The 22,126-nt window shown below is 45.8% G+C and overlaps 2 protein-coding genes across 16 annotated transcripts in view; one reads left to right on the top strand and one right to left on the bottom strand.

Moving 5' to 3' along the window:
- Positions 1-5,125, top strand: part of MAST2 (microtubule associated serine/threonine kinase 2) — a 262,802-nt gene extending 257,677 nt beyond the window's left edge. For 10 of the 12 annotated variants that reach the window (XM_007978930.3, XM_007978929.3, XM_073007347.1 and 7 more), the window contains 7 exons: positions 40-323; positions 423-617; positions 1,209-1,435; positions 1,627-1,749; positions 2,814-2,950; positions 3,083-3,276; positions 3,548-5,125. In XM_007978930.3, the coding sequence (XP_007977121.3) occupies positions 40-323; positions 423-617; positions 1,209-1,435; positions 1,627-1,749; positions 2,814-2,950; positions 3,083-3,276; positions 3,548-5,067 (2,680 nt within the window). In that variant the 3' untranslated portion in view covers positions 5,068-5,125. The remainder of the gene's footprint in view (positions 1-39; positions 324-422; positions 618-1,208; positions 1,436-1,626; positions 1,750-2,813; positions 2,951-3,082; positions 3,277-3,547) is intronic. The other 2 variants (XM_007978931.3, XM_073007344.1) reach the window with 1 other exon arrangement.
- A 3,968-nt stretch (positions 5,126-9,093) lies between these two features.
- PIK3R3 (phosphoinositide-3-kinase regulatory subunit 3) overlaps positions 9,094-22,126 on the bottom strand; it is a 97,271-nt gene continuing 84,238 nt past the window's right edge. For all 4 annotated transcript variants that reach the window (XM_037999099.2, XM_007978925.3, XM_073007351.1 and 1 more), the window contains 3 exons: positions 15,497-15,571; positions 14,861-15,031; positions 9,094-12,846 (listed from right to left, as the gene is read on the bottom strand). In XM_037999099.2, the coding sequence (XP_037855027.1) occupies positions 12,648-12,846; positions 14,861-15,031; positions 15,497-15,571 (445 nt within the window). In that variant the 3' untranslated portion in view covers positions 9,094-12,647. The remainder of the gene's footprint in view (positions 12,847-14,860; positions 15,032-15,496; positions 15,572-22,126) is intronic.

Genomic DNA, 22,126 nt, shown 5'->3' with positions numbered 1-22,126 from the left:
CCACCTGGGCCATCTCACCCCAGGCCTTGTGTCTCATAGATTACGGAAGCGGCTGTCAGTGTCTGAGTCGTCCCACACAGAGAGTGACTCCAGCCCTCCCATGACAGTGCGACGCCGCTGCTCAGGCCTCCTGGATGCGCCTCGGTTCCCCGAGGGCCCTGAGGAGGCCAGCAGCGCCCTCAGGAGGCAACCGCAGGAGGGGATATGGGTCCTGACTCCCCCCTCTGGAGAGGGGGCCTCTGGGCCTGTTGCTGAACGCTCAGGGGAGCAGTGGCCAAAGCTGGATGAGGAAGCCGTTGGCCGGAGCAGTGGTTCCAGTCCAGGTATTGCCCAGTGGGCGGCCAAAGGACCTAAGCTGGAGGATACTGCAGGGCGGGGAGGCTCAGCAGCATCGCGGTCTCACTGCTCCCTTGGGCCTACAGCTATGGAGACCAGAGGCCGTGGGACCCCGCAGCTGGCTGAGGGAGCCACAGCCAAGGCCATCAGTGACCTGGCTGTGCGTAGGGCCCGCCACCGGCTGCTCTCTGGGGACTCGACAGAGAAGCGCACCACTCGCCCTGTCAACAAAGTGATCAAGTCCGCCTCAGCCACAGCCCTCTCACTCCTCATTCCTTCCGGTGAGGCCCCTGGGGAGCTGGGATAAAACTCATAGGAAGGGCCTTAGAATCTCTAGGCCTTGGCAAGGTTCTGCACATGGCAGGTGTATGTGTGTTAAGCAGGGATCTCAGAGACTGTGGTCTCTGAAGGTGTGTATTGGTGTCTGGGGTTGTGGATATATACATGTGCCAGAAGGCAGGACAGCACCATGTCACAAGTGCAGGCTTTGGGGCAGAGAGCTCACACTTAAATCCTGGCTCCATCACTAACAGGCTTTTGACCTTGAGCAAGTTGCTTAACTCCTCTAAGCCTCAAGTTTCTCATCCAGAAATGTGGATATAATAGTGGCCAGCTCATCAGTTAATTGTGACATTTAAATATGTATGATAAGCTTACATAGTCCCTGATACATAATGCTAGCTGCCATTTCTCATCACCACCACCGTCTCTTGGGGTCTGGGCACAGGAGAGGGCTTCACAGGTCAGGGGCTGTGGAGAAAATGGACCTGGGCTCAGGCTCTGTGACTACAGTTGTGCCGAAATCAACAGACTGGACCGTGGGCCAGGCCAAGGCCCTCTGACCCACTAAGTCCTGGCTTCTCCTTCTCTAGAACACCACACCTGCTCCCCGCTGGCCAGCCCTATGTCCCCACATTCTCAGTCGTCCAACCCATCATCCCGGGACTCTTCTCCAAGCAGGGACTTCTTGCCAGCCCTTGGCAGCGTGAGGCCTCCCATCATCATCCACCGAGCTGGCAAGAAGTATGGCTTCACCCTGCGGGCCATTCGCGTCTACATGGGTGACTCCGACGTCTACACCGTGCACCACATGGTGTGGGTATGTCTGACCATCCAGACCTGCTGTCTCCCAGCTTCATCATCCTTCCGGCTTCCCCTTTGTGGAGCCCATCTGTCCCTGCTCGGGGGTCAAAGGGTGGTGGTGAAGGGGCTCACAGCTTAATGTGCAGAACCAAGCCCCATACTTCATGTTCAGGCTCCAGTCTGAGTACTATTCTCTTCCTGGGGCAGCACGTGGAGGACGGAGGTCCGGCCAGCGAGGCAGGGCTTCGTCAAGGCGACCTCATCACCCATGTCAATGGGGAACCTGTACATGGGCTGGTGCACACGGAGGTGGTGGAGCTGATCCTGAAGGTTAGTGCAGGGCGTGCTGCCCGCATGGTCCCTGAATGACCTCGGCCTGTAAGTCTGTGATGGCAGTTAGGGGAGTGGGTGAGTTGGGTGCACACACACCTACACCGAGTATGGATGTAGGTACACACAGCCCGGGCACGGTGGCTCCTGCCTGTGATCCCAACACTTTGGGAGGCTGAGGCAGGTGGATCACTTGAGACCAGAAGTTCGAGACCAGCCTGGCCAACGTGGTGAAACCCTGCCTATACTAAAAGTACAAAAAAAAAAAAAAAAAAAAAAAAATGGCTAGGCATGGTAACTCACGCCTGTAATCCCAGCACTTTGGGAGGCCGAGGTGGGTAGATCACCTGTGGTCAAGAGTTTGAGACTAGCCTGCCCAACATGGCAAAACTCTCTCTCTACTAAAAAATACAAAAATTAGCCAAGTGTGGTGGTAGGCACTTGTCATCCCAGCTACTCAGGAGGCTGAGGCAGGAGAATCGCTTGAACCCAGGAGGCAGAGGTTGCAGTGAGCTGAGATTGCACCACTGCACTCCAGCTTGGGAGACACGGTGAGCTCTTCAAAAAAAAAAAAAAATTAGCCGAGTGTGGTGGCGGACGCCTGTAATCCCAGCTGCTTAGGAGGCTGAGGCAGGAGAAGTGCTTGAACCCAGGAGGCAGAGGTTGCAGTGAGCTGAGATTGCACCACTGCACTCCAGTCTGAGTGACAGAGTGAGACTCTGTCTTAAAAAAAAAAAAAGATGTAGGTACACACAGAACTTGAATGTGGCACAACAGAGAGTTTTCTCCACAAGACGGTACCCTCCCTGACTAAGGCCCAGGGATTCTTCTGAGCTGTGGGTAGGGCTGCAGAATGGGACGGGTTAGCCTGTTCTCTACCTTCTTACCCCAGACTACTCTGGGGCTCCAATGGGAGACATTTCCTCATCTGTGAAGACAGAATAATACAGGCCCGTGGTTCAGATGTGTTGGTGCAGGGGCAAAAGCTGATGCTGTGGTATAGCCATGCCAGGAGGGAAGCATATGGCTCCAGCTTAGCCTAGGCCTCATGCTCTGCTCCCCAGAGTGGAAACAAGGTGGCCATTTCAACAACTCCCCTGGAGAACACATCCATTAAAGTGGGGCCAGCGCGGAAGGGCAGCTACAAGGCCAAGATGGCCCGAAGGAGCAAGAAGGGCCGCGGCAAGGATGGGCAAGAAAGGTGAGCCAGGCGCAGTCCAGAGGGTTTTCTCTGAGCCACATGAGTGCTGGTACCTGCCGGGTGCCTTGGCCCTGGGCCCAGGGTGTGCTGTGCTCTCTGCATTGACTCAGCCTTTGACCCTTATCCCCACAGCAGAAAAAGGAGCTCCCTGTTCCGCAAGATCACTAAGCAAGTATCCCTGCTCCACACCAGCCGCAGCCTTTCTTCCCTTAACCGCTCCTTGTCATCAGGGGAGAGTGGGCCAGGCTCTCCCACACACAGCCACAGCCTTTCCCCCCGATCTCCCACTCAAGGCTACCGGGTGACCCCCGATGCTGTGCATTCAGGTACGAAGGGCTCCCTGACAGAAAACTGTCAGAAACAACCCCTGGGAAATAGGAGAGTTCCTAGACCCTGTGTGCTTGTCACAGACCCACTCTGAATCTCTCATTCAGCCGCCCCCTGGAAGATCCTGTAGTCTTGGGGAGGAATTAATTGATGGGGGAGGGGGTAGCTTGGTTTCTGGGACATAACAGGGCTAAGCCCTGTCTTGCCCTTCGTCACTTCTAACAGCTAACACTGCTCTGCTTTTGTCTGTCTGTCTGTCTCTGTACAAAGTGGGAGGGAATTCATCACAGAGCAGCTCCCCCAGCTCCAGCGTGCCCAGTTCCCCAGCCGGCTCTGGGCACACACGGCCCAGCTCCCTCCACGGTCTGGCACCCAAGCTCCAACGCCAGTACCGCTCTCCACGGCGCAAGTCAGCAGGCAGCATCCCACTGTCACCACTGGCCCACACCCCTTCTCCCCCACCCCCAGCAGCTTCACCTCAGCGGTCCCCATCACCGCTGTCTGGCCATGTAGCCCAGGCCTTTCCCGCAAAGCTTCACTTGTCACCTCCCCTGGGCAGACAACTCTCGCGGCCCAAGAGTGCGGAGCCACCCCGGTCACCACTACTCAAGAGGGTGCAGTCAGCTGAGAAACTGGCAGCAGCACTTGCCGCTTCTGAGAAGAAGCTAGCCACTTCTCGCAAGCACAGCCTTGACCTGCCCCACTCTGAGCTAAAGAAGGAACTGCCGCCCAGGGAAGTGAGCCCTCTGGAGGTAGTTGGAGCCAGGGGTGTGCTGTCTGGCAAGGGGGCCCTGCCAGGGAAGGGGGTGCTGCAGCCTGCTCCCTCACGGGCCCTAGGCACCCTCCGGCAGGACCGAGCTGAACGACGGGAGTCGCTGCAGAAGCAAGAAGCCATTCGTGAGGTGGACTCCTCAGAGGACGACACCGAGGAGGGACCTGAGAACAGCCAGGGTGCACAGGAGCTGAGCCTGGCACCTCACCCAGCAGTGAGCCAGTGTGTGGCCCCCAAAGGAACAGGAGAGAGTGGGGAAGAGGAAACTTTCCCGTCCAGTGACCCTAGGAGCCCAGGCCCAGTGGTCCCAAGCCTATTGACAGGGATCACACTGGGGCCTCCCAGAATGGAAAGTCCCAGTGGGCCCCACAGGAGGCTTGGGAGCCCACAAGCCGTTGAGGAGGCTGCCAGCTCCTCCTCACCAGGCCCCAACCTGGGTAGGTCTGGAGCCACAGACCCCATCCCTTCTGAAGGTTGCTGGAAGGCTCAGCACCTCCACACCCAGGCACTAGCAGCACTTTCTTCCAGCTCTTCAGGACTTACTCCCACCAGCAGTTGCTCTCCTCCCAGTTCCACCTCTGGGAAGCTGGGCATGTGGTCCTGGAAATTCCATACTGAGGGCCCAGACAGGGCATCCCCAAGCAGAAAGGCAATCATGGCAGGTGGGCTAGTCAACCTCCAGGATTTGGAAACCACAACTCCAGCCCACCCTAAGAACCTGTCTCCCAGGGAGCAGGGGAAGACACAGCCACCCAGTGCCCATCCACCTTGTGAGGATCCCAGCCAGGGCTGGCTATGGGAGTCTGAGTGTGCACAAGCAGTGAAAGAGGATCCAGCCCTGAGCATCACCCAAGTGCCTGATGCCTCAGGTGACAGAAGGCAGGACGTTCCATGCCAAGGCTGCCCCCTTACCCAGGAGTCTGAGTCCAGCCTCCTCTGGAGGGGCCAAGAACCAGGGGGCCATCAAAAGCATCGGGATTTGGCATTGGTTCCAGATGAGCTTTTAAAGCAAACATAGCAGTAGTTTGCCATTTCTTGCACTCAGACCTGTGTAATATATACTCCTGGAAACCATCGTTGTCTTTTGCTTGCTTGTTTTCCTTCGGTCAACCCACATGTAACTAAGTCCTGTGTTGCTGCTGGGAATAAAACAGTTTCCACCATCAGGGGAGGGCCGTCTAACCCAGCTTGACTTCCCAAAGGCTGTGACATTTGAGCTCAAACATGAAGAACAGATGATACTTAGTAGTTGCTGGGTGTGGCAAGGGTGGAGGCTGGTTTAAGAAAGGCTGTCCAGGCAACATTTAGCACATACAGTATACCTGGTATATTCAAGGAACCAAAGATAATTCAAAGTAGAAATGGGTCTGGCAAGTGAGGCAAGGGCCATGTCTAATGGTCTTCCAGGAGATGACTTTGTGAAGGTGATGGGGAACCAGAAAATACCATGTAGCAATTAAAATTCCTTCTTTATAGATAAGGGCACTCAGGCTTTGATGCCCATGGTAATACAGCTTGGGTAGAACTGGGGTTAGAACCTAGGTTTCCCTTGGACTCCAGAACTCACATGTGTCTCCTAAGTTGGATTGCCTCAGCCAGGAAATGAGGAGGGGAAGAAGTGAGAGGAGGCAGTTTAACTTTGGGTGTGTTTGAGATAGAAGACAGAACAGCCGGAAGAGTCATAAAGTCCACAGGAGGAAAGAGTTTTTAAAATGGACGGAGAAGTTACTTGATAAATGCCGAGGTGAGGGTGAGATGAAAACAAAGCTGCCAGTCATATTTAGTAAGAAAACCTTCATGATTGTAGCCAGTGAGCTCTTCCTGGGCTGTTGCAGGTAGAGGCCTCAGCACTGCACATGGATGGACATCGTGTGTGCAGCCCTCATTGAGTAGAACTTCATTTGATGGGTAGTGCGTGCGGAAGGGGGAGGAAATAAGTGGGACCAGAGCCAGGGGAGTCAGGAGGTGGCATCACAGGGCAGGCAGTGGGGCTTGGCAGAGTACCAAGGCTTTGTCTCCATAGTGGTGGAAGACTTGAGAAACTGTCTTGCACTGGTTGCACTGATCGTCCCACAATCCAGTGCCTAGGTCTGAAGAAGTGTTAGGAGGCTCATTGCCTGGGAAGGCGGTGGCCACCAGAGGGCGCACTGTATCCACAGTGGCAGAGCCCATTTGTGCAGATATTTGGCCCCTCAGCCTTCTAGTCCTCTCTTCATGCATTCACAGTAGACTCTGGTCTAATGTACCGGGGCCTGGGCAGACAGATTACAGGTTGTGAGCTGGAGGATGGCAGGAGCATGGCTGAGGGAGCAAGTGCCCCGTGTATATAGGGATCTGGTCAGGAGCACCACACCACAGGTGAAAAGGATGTTGGGAACTGCCCTCCTAGAGGGTTGGAAATGGGGATGGGAGGAGGAAGCACAGAGATGCTAAACATCCTATACCACATCAGGCAATTGCCCCAAGTGTCATTAGTGTTCCCTTTGAGAAACTGGTGGGGGTAGTGAAGAGTTCCTGAAAGGTAACTTCAGGGAAGTGGTATTATCTTTTGTTTTAGGAGGATCACTCTGGCTGCAGTATAGAGAGGCTGGAGTGGAGTGAGGGTACCACAGAGGATGAGGTAGTGCGGTGTGAACTAGAACAGCAACAGTGAGGAGGTAAGGAAGGAAAGGGTAGGAAGCTGGACATCTAGATTTGGGAGCCATCAGGCAGTAGAAGGCATTGAAAGCCACAAGAGATGAGGACTGTCCAGGGAACATACGCAGGATGAGGAAGAAGTCCTGAGTTACTGGCACTAGCTGAGGGGGTAGAGCCAGTGAAAAGAAGCTGAAGGTGGGGAATGAGATCCCGAATCAGGGAGAAGCCAGACCATCTAATTTTGTAATTCACCCTAAGATCAGTGGAGACTTAGTAATTGTTTGCCACAGGTTCCGATTTGTATTTTGAAAAGATGCCTGGTTGCTATAATCAGAATGGATTTGAGGGGGACAAGCATGGAAGAAGGGGGGCCTTCCAGGATGAAGGGTGCAGATGGTAGTGAAGCAGTGAACTTAGAAGTGGTGTTTTGATTGATACTTGGTGAAGGACTTTAGATATGAAGCAGAGGGCTATCGGGGATGATGACTACATTTCTGACTTATATAACCAGATGAATTGTATTTCCATTCACCGAAATAAGAAACAAGGAAGAGAACCAGGGCTAAGTAGTTCAGTGCTGCATTCCATAAGCTAAATATGAAGTAGCTTCCAATAGAGGTCTGGGCAAGTGAAATAAACAGATGTAATTTGTCTAGAGATGGTGGGTGGATTCATGACTGGATAAAACTGCCAAGTAAAATGGCGTTAAGTGAGAATTGAAGGAATCCAGGAGATGTAAAACAACAGTCAGATGTCAGAAGAATATTAGATTAATGAGTTGTAATAAGACTCCATGAAGGAGCTTTCCATGGAGAGGATAGTTAACAGTGATGGTTACTGAAGGCATCAAGAAAAGCAGTTTCAAACAGTGGTGGAACCAGTACTGAAATACTTGAGATGAGGAAATAAGGATATTTAAGACAGCTCTTTCCAAAGGCTTGGCTTTGAAGAGAAAAAAAGATGTATGGGATGATTGAGTAGGGATTGGGGGAGTAGAATGAGAACCAACCAACCATGTTTAAATATCAGTGGAGATGATCCAGTTGAAGCAGAGAAAGAATTGATCTTAATTTTGGGAGATTCCTAAGGTGGAAGAAAATAGATTCCAAAATACATGTGGAGGGCTGGCTTTAGTTGGAGGCAACTATTGTAATTTAACAGGTGGGAGGGAGAATAGTTATATAAATACAGATAAGGTTGTAGGTTTGGTGGTAGGAAAGTAAGGGAATTCATAGCCAATCATACTTTTTCTGCCAAGTAAACAAGTTTTTTTGTTGTTGTTTTTTTGAGATGGAGTCTCGCCCTGTTGCCCAGGCTGGAGTACAATGGTGCCACCTTGGCCCACTGTAACCCCTGCATCCGGGGGTTCAGGCAATTCTTATGCTTCAGCCTCCCGAGTAGCTGGGATTACAGGTGCATGCTACCACGCCCAGCTAATTTTTGTACTTTTAGTAGAGACGGGGTTTCACCATGTTGGCCAGGCTGTTCTCGAACTCCTGACCTCAGGTGATCCGCCCGCCTAGGCCTCCCAAAGTGCGGGGAATACAGGCATGAGCCACCACACCCACCCCCAAGTAAACAAGTTTCAAGTGTCAGTGAGACGCCCACCCAGGAGCCCAGTGGAAACATCCAGCCAGCAGGTAGGGTTCAGAAGAACGAACTGGGAAGGAGATAGAAATCTGAGCATCCTAAACACAGAAGTATGAACAACTCTGGGATCAGGAGAAATCCATAGTTCCTAGCAGTGGTCTTGGGATGCTGTGTAGCTGAAGTGTAGTGGGGAGAAAAGACATAGACAAGGTCACTTAGAACAGGCTGTTCCCTGCCCAATCTGACTTATTTGTAATTGACTACACATGGGTGGGGCCTGAGACATGGATGAGCGCTGCAATATCCTATGCAACAAGAGGTCATCACATGTTTGCTCGTTACATTCCTAGAATACAGGAAGCTCAACAGTGTGCCTTGGTAGGAGATGACAAGGGCCTGGGGCAGCAAGAGGATAGACTATAAAGCTGGGTCCATTTCCCCCTCCCCCAGAGTAGAATGTGGAAACACTTTTCATTCTGGGTAGAAATATGAGAACCAATAAACAGCTTATTAGTCAGGAGTGGGCAGTGAGGTGTGGAGGAAATGGCATTCAGTTTTAATTTTCTGAGTCAATATCTGAGACTCCCTGTGTCTGTGTTCGGTGGACAGGACTCTGGCATCATGCCTAGTTGGAGTGGATGTCCTCCCCTAGGAAGAAAAGAGTCTTTGGTTGCCCCAGTTCAGCCCAAGTACTAGTCTTGGCGCTTACTGGAGAGAAGGTTTGGAAGTTTCAAGGGCTGTTCAACACCTGAGTACTTTTCTCTCTTGACCCCCACTCTGCCCCCAGCCCACCCTTTCATAGCATGAAGACAAAAAATTACTTTATTGCAATGTGTTTATTGCATTACTGGAGCAAGTTGGCCAGACCGTCCCCTCTTGGGGAAGGTTATAAAACAAAAAGACCAATAAGTAACTCCTCTCGCCTTTCCCCCTACCCTCCCCCACAATTGCACAGCAATGTCTGAACACATCTGGTGACAAGAACAATTTGCAAAGTGGTCTAGGAACTACATATGAACTGTCCCATCACAAGACATACAATTGGCTTTCTTGGGAGTCAGATATTTTTACGTAAAAACTACATGAATTATTTTTGGACTACATCGAAGACAACAGAATAAATTTTTCACAAGTAACAGGGCACCAAAGTCACATGCTGGAATTTGTAAGGAAACGAGGTTGGTTGCCACAAGTGGCTGGAGCTAAAGCAGGGTTGAGCAGTTGGCCACAGAGGGCCCAAGCAGGCCTCCTATCTGGACCCTCTGGTTTCTGAGACCACTGAAGCCTCACAGAGGCCTACTCGGGGTTCTTAACTAGCAGCAGAGACCACCTTAGAAAACAGGAATTGCCCAGGTGCAATTCTCAGTTTCAGAGAATACATGGGGCTGATTCCTTGCAGCAAAAAGAGGAGACCTGTGGAAGACACCACATTGGCTCTCAAAGCTTCTTCACAGCACATGAGGCCTAAAGTAAGTGGAGGTCCCATCAAGGCTTGGAGAGGGAGTGAAAGTGTTGGGAGGTCCTCATTCTTGGCCAGATCAGTGGTAAGGACACAGGCAGCCTATCCAGGCCTGAATCATGGCATGGCATCTATGGCCAGGTGGAGATGGCACTGTTCTGTGATGAAAGCTTCACCTGGAAACGATGGGCCTAGTACCTGTGTCCAGCCAGCCCCAAGCTGCTTTCATGTCAGTAGCTGGGTTCTCCAGCCAGGGGTATAATGAGCCCCTCTGATCTTGGTCTCTCTTTGCCCTCTGCCTCATTGAAACTGCAGTTAAGATGCCAAAACAAATAGTCCCAGGGTCCAGATCATGGGACAGGAAACAGCACTAGATTCTCATGAAAGAGGCCAAGAATCTCCTCTCACGTCATGGGCGTAGAGATGCACCTTGCTACCCTATCCCCCTCTATACACCAGGCTCAGTGGGTAGTAGACTGGTAACTAAGCCATTTCCACTGGCTCAGGGTCAGGCAAGTCATGTGGCAACTGGTCAGAAAAGATACTGTCAAACCTCTCAAATGACCCCTGGGTCTTAGATCCCACAAAACAATGAATTCAAGAATGAAAAACAAAAGAAAAAAAAAAAATGAAGGAATGTAGGACTGAAAAAAAGCAGCCCTTCTCCACAAGCCAGCCCAAGTGTAGATAGATGGTACTTGGTCTCTCCCTGCACACCCTCAGTGTCTGCCCAAAAAGGAGCAGACACACTGAATACTACAGGCATGTATCTGTATTTCCATTTTTGTTTAAAAGACACTCAGAACACACTGAAATGTTAGTACCAGACAGGAGGGATTCCTTACACGTAATCTTGAGCATCCACCTGCTTCAGCAGGTTTAACACCAGGTGCAAAGCCATGCAGGTGTGCCCAGCAGCAATTAGCTTGGTATTATTCAGTAAAACTTTCAGTAAGATTTCAATCGACAGTTTGGGGAAGGGATGTGCTGGCTATTAGTTAAATTACTTTAGAGGGGGGTTCATTTGTCTCTGTCTCACCCAATCCTGAAACTGCAATGTAACCAAGAAAAAGCCAAAGATAAGCACTTCCCTTCCTATCCTCATCGCTAGTAACTGGAGGTTTCTCCAAATTTATAAATCTATGTCTACATCATGGTCCATATTTTAGACGCTGTCACGGAAATAAGTGCTCAGGTAAAGTTATATTTTTCTTTCACCCCCAAAACTAGAGCTTTCCTAGCTGTAACCTTATAAACCAAGAGGCAGGTACTGGTTTCTCTAGCTCAGCCAGGATGCCTGACTGCACAGCTTTGGGTTCAAACAGCTGACTCACTCTGAGCCTATTATGGTTCCGGGATTGGCTCAGAGGCAGCTGGACTCTATTTGTCAAATGAGTGTTGACTGATTGATGGGTGTGGGGCATGATGGGGGCAGGAACAGATGCCTGCCCCCACTCCGTTTGCCTAGCTTCACTCAGCTGGAAGGCTTAAGCCACATGGAGCAGAAGATTCCTGGCCTAAAATCAAGGCCACTGGAGCATGAGGGCAGACTGCACATAGCCTTTATGGCAGGATCACAAAAAAAGGCAAAGAGAAAAGCTTCCAGATGGCTTCTACTAACAGTCTAAACACTAAGCCATCTTCTCTCCCTGCAAAAGCTTCAGAAACCACTGTATGGAAGCACATGTGTAATGTGGTATGATTCTCACCTAGACCACAGGGCCCCTAGGTCTGTGATTTACTGAGGCCCCTGACCACAATCTGACTCCCCTCCTTAGCAACCTATAGCTCCCAAAACCCCATCCAGCAAAGGAGGAGGAGATGAAGGGAAATTAAATCATGTTTACTATTTCTGCAGGGCCTTTAAATTTGGGGAAGCACATATAATAATGTTGTTCTATATTGTTATTTGGTATATCAAGCCATCTAAAAGCACTGGATTGCACCTTTTCTTGACTCATACAAACAAGTTACAAAGATTTCAAACAACAGATCATTCTTTAGGCTAAGGAAACACCACACAAGCACCAACTTCATTTTATGATTCAAAACTCACCATCCCCACAAAAAGAACGCTATTTCTCATCTCAGAGAAACAGGCAGGACAGAAGGGGTTACACTGACCAATTTTAGTGTTTGCTAAAACTCACAATTTCTAGTCTTTTTATGTTCAAGTTTTGGTACAGAAGTATACATTCATCTATGAGTGCTACGTTTTTCCATCAAACATTGGTCTGGCAACAAACATTGTTTTGTTGGCTTCTGAACATAATACTTCTTTAGAGGGAGGGGCTGATGAGATGCTGAAGCCTAAATTATGTTGGTAAGAAATAAAGTACCTTCAGTTGAAGGTTTCTTTTTATCATCTTGGCTTAGATTGTTTAAATGAAATCCCAAGCCTCCCCATTTTCCTTTGGTTGTCTTTTTCATCAAATCCCATTCTATCACAAAACCAAAACAGCCTTCTGCGTGGGGGGAAGAGAGACTGCCAAAGCAAAACAGAACTCCCAGCAGGGCCATGCCCCTGCTGCACTCTCAAGAGTTAAGGATTTAAAAAAGACATGGCCTCTTCAGAGGCTTCCAAATACAACCCCACCCACTATAACCATCAAGCCTAATATTCTGTTGAGGGTGCCTGGCTAAACAAAACAAAAACCCCAATGAAATAGACTTTCAAAAAAACATCTGCTTCCAGCTTAGTATGTCAGTGCAGCGGCATGGCTGAGTCCTAGAGAACCTCAGGCCTCTAATGCCCCCATCCCGGCCGGCTGCTGCTCGGCCTCTCCACTTCACATTCACAGAATCACTTCTTGTGCAAAACAAGCAGTCTATGTAGAAAGAATGCCCTCATGTAGTCTAATAAAAACTGTAGAAAAAAATGCCAGAGAACCACCTCTCTTCCCACTTCCTCTTTATCTGCACAGCGAGGGCATCTGTGCATGAACAGGGTAGGCAAGCCTGACATTGAGGGAGTCGTTGTGCTGAACCAAGGATGTCTGCTGGTAATGGAGCACTAGCTCCTTCAGAGAGCTGTACAGGTTGTAGGGCTCTGCAAAGCCATAGCCCCGAGCAGTGCTGTAGATCACACAGTGCTTCACTTCCCCATCAGCCCTGCAATGACACACCACAGAAGACATGGTAAGGTAGGTAACGATAAATAAAGGGACGCTAAATGGCCAGAAGTCTGAGAGCAACTGTTATGCAGATAAGTGTTTTTTGTTAACCAGGCAAAGCTTATAAAATTGCATCCCCATTCCCTACAGACTTGGCCACAGATACAGGCGTTAAAACAACCATAAATGTAAATGTTTCCTTTTTTTTTTTTTTTTTTTTAAGACAGGGTCTTGCTCTATCACCAAGGCTAGGGTACAGTGGCTTGATCACAGCTCACTGCAGCCTCAAACTCCTGGGCTCAAGTGATCCTCCCACCGCAGCTTCCCAAGTAGCCAGGACTACAGGTGTGAGCCACATGCCCAGCTACTTTTTTATTTTTAGTAGAAATGGGGTCTTGCTATGTTGCCCAGGCAGGTCGTGAACTCCTGGGCTCAAGGAATCCTCCTGCCTTAGCCTACTAAAATGCTGGGATTACAGGTATGAGCCGCTGCGCCCAGCCAAGGGTAGTTTTTGATTATTCAGTTTATGTAAGGACTCCAACCAAGTCCTGAACCTACAGGCTGCCACCCAATAACCTGAGTGAGTGAGCAACTGGGCTTCCTGCCTTTCTTATTATTCTTAGAAGACCCAAAGTCTTACAAGAACCATCCTCACCTACATTTCCACTCAGATAACTTGAATAGCCCAAGTCAAGGAGAAATGAAATGTTGCAAGTAGTTCTATCTTTGGATAACAGTAATCCAATGCACTTTTCAACTCCTCCCCCATTTTCCAACCGTAAGACATCCCATTCATCTTTTTGAGGTCCATCTCAGATGCCTTTTCCACAAAACCTCCCAATCCGCTCTTTCTCCACTAGAATTAACCCTTCCACATGTGCACAGCCTACTAATGATACTTATTTCACAGTGGTTCTATTCATCTTGGATATTTGGTGAAATGAAAAAAGCCTGGTGCAATAGAAAAATGTGGGTTTTGAAACCACGTAAACTTGGATTCAAACTCTGACTCCATGACAGAAGTAGAGCGCTACAAACAAGATGATCACATAAAGCACTGAGCAGTCTGTTAATATGAATGCCTTTCCTCTATCTTCTCCACTTTGCCCTCTAAGGGCACAATCACTTTGTCACTTTGTTTGCCTTCTGCCACATCCATCAGTAGTATCATCATCATCATATTAGTAGGTGACATTCACTTCTTATGTTAAAAGCATATTGTATGACATAGATTAGCTCATTTAATCCTCACAAAAACCCTAAAGTAGGTATTATCCTTATTTTACAGATAAGGAAACTGGGCAAAGACTAAGTAATTTACCCAAGGTGACCCAGCTAGTAAGCAGTAGAGCCAGGAGCTGAACCCAGTATATCTGGCACCATTGTAACTCTTTTCTAAGTGTGGCTTTTGTCAATGAAGATGTTTGCCTTCTTAAGGAATATATTCCACACTCAGGCAAAAATCTGACCGAGGCACAGTTAGTTATCCCCAAAATTTCACTTTCCATTACAAGGAAAATGAGCTTTTCTCAAAAGAGTCACATGATTATCTTACGGAAAACACGTCCACATTTCCTATCACTACATCAACAGAATAATATATAATTTAAATTTTTAGATAGAGTTTTCCTTCTGAAGTAAAAACAGTTCTATTTAATCAAGCCTTTCCTAATCTGACACTGGAGACCATACTAGGCGTATAGGATACTACTCAAGAATTAAGTGATTTTTTTTTTTTCCAATTTAAGATCTCACATTACCTTTCACAGATACCTGAAATCCAACAGCAACACTGCAGGGCCTAATCTACTTACCATGTAAATTAAAACTCCAGGATAATTTCAGATATCATTCCTCATAAAGCTGGGTTTTTTTGTACTAATAGTTATGGTCCAAGCCATGGGTCCTCGTTACTGTACATTAACTAATTTCATCTGAATTTTACAAGGGGTTGTTTTCATATTAATTAATGCAAAAGATTTCAAAAGGCTATATCCCCAGAGAAGACTTACACCACAGAGCAAGCATAGCATCCTTTCTTGCTACTCTCACGAATTAAGAATGCACCATCAGGTTTCCCATAAAGCAAGTCCTCTGCTTGTACTCGATTGATATCCTCAACAAACCAGGTTTTCTCATCATAGTGGGGCAGGTTTTCATCTTCCTCATTGATAAAATAGTTCCTAAAAATTAAATGTTAATTGTTATTCTAACAGTTACTTCTATCTAAAAGCAAATTCATAAATGAAACACTCTTCTAAATCTTTAAACCACAAATGACAAAGCAAAATTGCAATTAGTTGGGTGTTAGCTTCATTACTTGCTATGGTGCATAAAGTACAGAATTCATGTTTCATCCAATAAGCTGACATATGAACATCTGAATAACGGTGCTTTTACATCCAGATTTTGAGTAGCTATACTCAAAGTAGCTTATACATCCAGATTTTGAGTTCAGAGGCAGGTCTCTGAACTCCAGTGCCTATAGGGTACTTTCAGGCAATTCAATTCAATTCAAAAGAGAGTCAAAGTTCTAGATTCAATGTCCTCAAGTGACAATGACAACCAATATTTACCATGTATAAACAAGGCACATGTCTTATACTGATAACAAAGCCCTCTGACCGAAAGGTCTAGAGAGAACTTACTCATCAGCATCCTCATTCTTAATTCCCAGCCAGGCATTCAGGCGTTTCTGTCTCACCCCTTTGTGATTGAGCCATCTGCCAGAGGAAAGACACCAGTGTCAGTATCTATGCAAACTCTGACTGGACAAAGTAGCTATGTCTGAGCCGACTAAACTTCTAGAGTCTAGGCACCTCTTGTTTTTCCTAATCCCACAAAGAGTGGGCAAAGATTTCTCAAAATAGTCTCTCATTACTTTTCTTTCAACTACTATCAAGATGAACTGATCTTTTCTGGAAAAAGGCAGAAACATAAAGGGCTACTTGAAATGAGGCCCTTCACTTTTCATTTTTCTTTTCTGGAAGATGTGCCACCACAAGCACATACATACTGGCACTCACAGTGGGACATTCGTTTCTGAAAACATTAGTTAGGTGAGCATGGTGTCACGTTGGCAATCTCCACTAAGCCTGAGAACCCACTTTCCGTGTGACCTACTGAATTGAGTTTAATATTTCAACTAAAAACTTCAAGATCTATTTTTGCATTTAAGCAGGCCACAAGAAATTCAGGGTGGCAATCTTGAGTAATTAATGAGTGAACTTCATTACCAAGAAAATCACAGTATCCAGGCTGGGCTCAGTGGTTCATGCCTGTAATCCCAGCACTTTGGGAGGCCAAGGCAGGTGGATCACCTGAGGTCAGGAGTTCAAGACCAGCCTGGCCAACATAATCAAACCCCATTTCTACTAAAAATACAAAAATTAGCCAGGTATGGTAGTGCATGCCTGTAATCCCAGCTACTAGGAGGCTGAGGCAGGAGAATTAAGCTTGAAACCAGGGGACAGAGGCTGTAGTGAGCTAAGATTGCACCACTGCCCTCCAGCGTGGGCGACAGAGCGAGACTCGATCTCAAAAAAAAAAAAAAGAAAATCATAGTATCTCTTAAAATATACCAGTATTTTAGATGTAAAATGAGGTAAACCAGCACATTTTGTTCCTTTCAGATGGCCAACAGTCTAAAACTAGGGTGGAGGAGTGGAAAGCACCTTCATTCATCATTACCCACTAAGCAAGGCTCCTATCATTCAGGTTTTATCATAAACACCATCCCCTCAGGGAGGACGACCCTAACTGTCCCAACTAAGGCAGTCGCCAGTCACTCTCTACACTTTACCTTGTTTTATCATCTTCATAGCACTTAGTTAAAATCCATTATTTTATATTTTTGTTTGGTTGGTTGGTTTTGGTTTTTTTGTTTTTTTGTTTTGTTTTGTTTTTTTGAGATGGAGTCTCGCTCTGTTACCTAGGCTGGAATGCAATGGCACGATCTCGGCTCACTGCAGCCTCCGTCTCCAGGGTTCAAGCAATTCTCTCACCTCTGCCTCTGCAGCTGGGACTACAGGCATGCGCCACCACGCCCAGCTAATTTTCGTATTTTTAGTAGAGACAGGGTTTCACCACGTTGGTCAGGTTGGTCTCGAACTCCTGACCTCAGGTGATCCACCCACCTTGGCCTCCCAAAGTGCTGGGATTACAGGCGTGAGCCACTGTGCCAGGCCTATTTTATATTTGCATTTGTCTGTCTCCCTCCCTAATAAAATGTAAGCTGCTGTAATGAAAGGAGTCTGTCCTGTTCGTGGCTATGTTACCAATTATTAAAACAGCACATGCACATAGATATTCAACTGTCAGTAAATATTTGCTGGTGGGCTGCTTTTAACAAAATCTTCACAACTCCAGGATCATCCTCTCTCTCTGACCCCAAGTACACAAGATAACTTGGCATCACACCTAATTTTAAAGTTCTGTTAGACAGATTTCACAGTCTTTCTCAGTAAGACTTGCCCTTTAGTTAACTTGGATTTCATTTTTTATGCTTAGGGAAACTGGAAAATAGATAATATGTGATCTTGATACAACTGATTTAGTAACAAACCCCCTCCCCCACACCATGTCTGTCATCAAAATATCCAGATGCCCTCCTCTAAGCATTCTTATCACCCAAAGTTTTCTATCCTCAAAGAAACTGACCTTCTCTTTATCAAAGAAATAAGCACACTGGGTAAAAAGGCGTGAATTGAATTAATGTACCACATTTTCTCTTGAATCCCCATTTTCTTTTACCCACCAACCTCTTTAAACTGAGCCTCTCTTTCAGTGACACACAGTGTTAGGAACCCATTTCCTAGCACTTTCCTAATGAAAAAAAAAAAAAGAAAAAGAAAAATTGCTTTTGCTCCACCCTCCATTTATGATGGTGCCTACCTTCTGACTTAGGCAGCTTTTCCAATCTCCCAAAAGTCCATTTCAAAGACTTATCTAGTTCTGAGTCCTTACAAACCTATTAACAATGCCAGGAGCTGATTAGATTTAAAAACCATTTTCAAAAACTTCTAATGACTTTAGTAAATATGTTAATTCACATTTAATGTTATTGAATAATGCGCTGATCACAAATAATGCAATAAATTCTACAGGAAAAATCTAAGGCAAAACATTCAAAGACCTAACATCCAGTTCTGATTCTGTTAGTGTGGCAACTGGGTTGTAAAACCAATTAGATTTTTAGAAAGGATACTATATAAACATATTTTTTGGCATGGTCTTGGACCCATCTCTCCTTGGCGCAGCTATTTCTTCTTTAAAAAAAAAAAAAAAAAAAAAAAAAGGGAAAACACTACTTCCACAGATTACATCATAAGAAATACAAGACAGAAAAAATAGCTGGTGTTAGCATATCTTTTCCTAGCCCTACCCCAGCAAGTAAGGGAAAAAATATGTATTATATAGTGTCCTTTCTAAAGATCTAATTGGTTTTACAGCCCAACTACCACACTTTCAGAGGAAGAGAGCTTGTGTTTCAGTCTAAGACAAAAGGATTAAGCTGGGAAAACCCTGAGAGAGAAGGACAGGAAAAACGACTTTAAAGCTGACGCCTTGGTCCTGGAAGAAAGCAGAAGCTTGTCTAGAGCCTCGCTGAAGTAGAAAGTGGGGTGACAGAAAACAGTGCCTCATGCACAGGGCATCCTGGATGGAGAATGAGGTTTTACGACGCAGCATCTGTTGGTGGCCAGTGATGAGATTACTGTGAAGGACACCTTGGAATTTTCAGCAGTCAAGAGGGAGGCACAAAAGACCTTGTGCTCCTCTAATTTTCTGACACTACTTCAGGATGACATTCTTATATGATCCAAGTGTCAGTCTGTGTAGGAGGTAGGCATGATAACAGAGATTAAGTATTTTTAATGTAACCAGGCCAGTAGGAGCTTGAAATAGATTTATTTATTTATTTATTTATTTATTTATTTATTTATTTTAAATGAGGAATGTGGCTGGGCACAGTGGTTCATGCCTGTAATCCCAGCACTTTGGGAGGCCGAGGCAGGTGGATGACCTGAGATCAGGAGTTCAAGACTAGGCTGGCTAACACGGTGAAACCCCGTTCCTATTAAAAAAACAAAAAATTAGCCGAGCGTGGAGGGGCATGCCTGTAATCCCAGCTACTCGGGAGGCTGTTGCAGGAGAACCACTTGAACCTGGAAGGCAGAGGTTGCAGTGAGCCGAGATCGCACCATTGCACTCCAGCCTCGGTAACAAGAGTGAAACTCTGTCTCCAAAAAAAAAAGGAATGAAACTTGTCTTCCACCAAATTTTATGGACAGACATATTCTCCACATAAAAACAAAGTGCGATAATGTATACAATACTTTAAAAAGAAAAATCGCTTATAAAAATTTAGTTATCAGAAATATATTGAAGAATGAGGCCAGGTGTGGTGGCTCCATGCCTGTAATCCCAGCACTTTGGGAGGCTGAGGCAGGTGGATCACCTGAGGTCAGGAGTTTGAGACCAGCCTGGCCAACATGGTGAAACCCCATCTCTACTAAAAATACAAAAATTAGTTGGAGGTGGTGGTGCACGCCTATAATCCCAGCTACTCAGGAGGCTGAGGCAGGAGAATTGCTTGAACCCAGAAGGCAGAGGTTGCAGTGAGCCAAGATCACACCACTGCACTCCAGTTTGGGCAAAAAGAGCAAAAATCCATCTCAAAAAAAAAAAAAGAAATAAAGAATGATTCATTACTTTAAGAAACCCAAATTATCACTACTGGTGTGAATGTAAAATAGTGCAACCACTACGCAAGCAGTCTGGGCAGTTGTTCAGTGAAACACAGATAATTACCATATGATTCAGGAATTTCACTCCTCAGCATATACCCATGAGAAATGAAAATACATATCCATTCAAAAACCTGTATATAAATGTTCACAGCAGCATTACTGAAATAGCCAAAAAGACAGAAATAACCCAAATGTCCACCAACTGGTGATGATTAAACAAAATGTGGCATAACTATACAACAGACTATTATTTGGCCATAAAAAGGAATGAAATACTGATATATGCTACAACGCAGACAAACTTTGAAAACACCATGCTAAGTGAAAGAAGCCAGTCACAAAAGAGTACAATTTACATTATTTTCATTCATATGAAATGTCCAGAATAGACAAGTCCATAGAGACAGAAAGTAGATTAGCAGTTGTTTAGGGCTAGATTCAGGGAGTAATAGGGATGATAAGTAAAGGGTGCAGGGTTTTTTTTAAGGTGATGAAAATGTTCTAAAATATGTGGTGATGACTGTAAATACCTGTGAAGATACTAAAAGCATTGAATAATACACTTTAAATGGGTGAACTGTATGGGATGTAAACTGTATCTCAATAAAGCTGTAAAAACAAAAAATAAAACCAGAACACACCACCCTCCACAGGACTCCTTTTTTTTTCATTTATTTATTTTTTATTATTATACTTTAAGTTCTAGGGTACATGTGCACAACATGCAGGTTTGTTACATATGTATACATGTGCCATGTTGGTGTGCTGCACCCATTAACTCGTCATTTACATTAGGTATGTCTCCTAATGCTATCCCTCCTCCCTCCCCACTCCCCACAATAGGCCCCGTGTGTGATGTTCCCCTTCCTGTGTCCAAGTGATCTCATTGTTCACTTCCCACCTATGAGAGAAAATGCGGTGTTTGGTTTTCTGTTCTTGCGATAGTTTGCTGAGAATGATGGTTTCCAGCTTTCATCCATGTCCCTACAAAGGACACGAACTCATCCTTTTTTATGGCTGCATAGTATTCCATGGTGTATATGTGCCACATTTTCTTAATCCAGTCTGTCACTGATAGACATTTGGGTTGATTCCAAGTCTTTGCTATTGTGGATAGTGCTGCAATAAACATACGTGTGCATGTGTCTTTATAGCAGTATGATTTATAATCCTTTGGGTATATACCTAGTAATGGGATGGCTGGGTCAAATGGTATTTCTAGTTCTAGATCCTTGAGGAATCGCCACACTGTTTTCCACAATGGTTGAACTAGTTTATAGTCCCACCAACAGTGTAAAAATGTTCCTATTTCTCCACATCCTCTCTAGCACCTGTGGTTTCCTGATTTTTTAATGATTGCCATTCTGACTGGTGTGAGATGGTATCTCATTGTGGTTTTTTCCTTTTTTTTTTTTTTTTTAATACGGAATCTCATTGTGTTGCCCACGCTAGAATGCAGTGGGGTGATCTCAGATCACTGCAACCTCCACTTCCCAGGTTCAAGCAATTCTCCTGCCTCAGGCTTCTGACTAGCTGGGATTACAGGCATGTGCCACCATGCCTGACTAATTTTTATATTTTTAGTAGAGACAGGGTTTCACTATCTTGGCCAGGCTGGTCTCGAACTCCTGACCTCAGGTGATCCACCTGCCTAGGCCTCCCAAAGTGCTGGGATTACAGGTGTGAGTCACTGCACCCGGCCACATAGAACTCCTTTATCTGCAAATTCCCCTAGTACATATATTACTCAAAACTCATCAATTCTCTAAGCAGAATATGCATTTAAAAAACCCTCATCATTATGTACCTATATTGTTATGGCCGTTATTCTTTATTTTAAATTTATGAATTTTGATTTATGAATACTGCAGTCCCTGATTATCCATGGGGAGTAGTTCTAAGACAACCAAATAGATGCCTGAAACTACAGAAAGTACTAAACCCTATATATACTGTTTTTCCCTATACATACATACCTGTGATCATTTAATTTATAAATTAAGCACAGTAAGGGATTAACAATAACTAATAATAAAACAGAACAATATAACAATATGCTGGAATAAAAGTGATGTGAATGTGGTCTCTCTCAAAATGTGTTATTGTGCTGTATTCACCTATCCAGACTGTGGCTGACTGGGGATACCAGAACACATGGAAAGCAAAACCACAATAAGCAAAGCCATGGACCAAGGGGTCTACAGTACCAAAAAACGTAAATAGTAATCATGAAAGCTAGCCTTAAACTTATGAGGAAAAAGACTGCATATTAACAACAAAATTCCTTTTTTTGAAAGGGAATTTTTAAAAAAACTGATACCTAAGAAATGTTTAATGTATTTATTGAGTTATAATACACATAAAGCACATTAATCTTAAGTGTACTAATGATAAATTTTAACCTATGTATAAACCCATGGAACCCCACTCATATCAAGATTCAGAACATTTCTAGAACCGTTAAAGGTTCCTCATCCCATTTTCCCATCAAAATCCTCACCATAAATAATCACTATTTTTAATTCTATC

The sequence above is a fragment of the Chlorocebus sabaeus genome, chromosome 20 (assembly GCF_047675955.1).
Source record: "Chlorocebus sabaeus isolate Y175 chromosome 20, mChlSab1.0.hap1, whole genome shotgun sequence".
NCBI classification, from domain to species: domain Eukaryota; kingdom Metazoa; phylum Chordata; class Mammalia; order Primates; family Cercopithecidae; genus Chlorocebus; species Chlorocebus sabaeus.
Note: the sequence above shows the minus strand (reverse complement) of the source record. Positions and strands in the feature narration are given on the sequence as shown.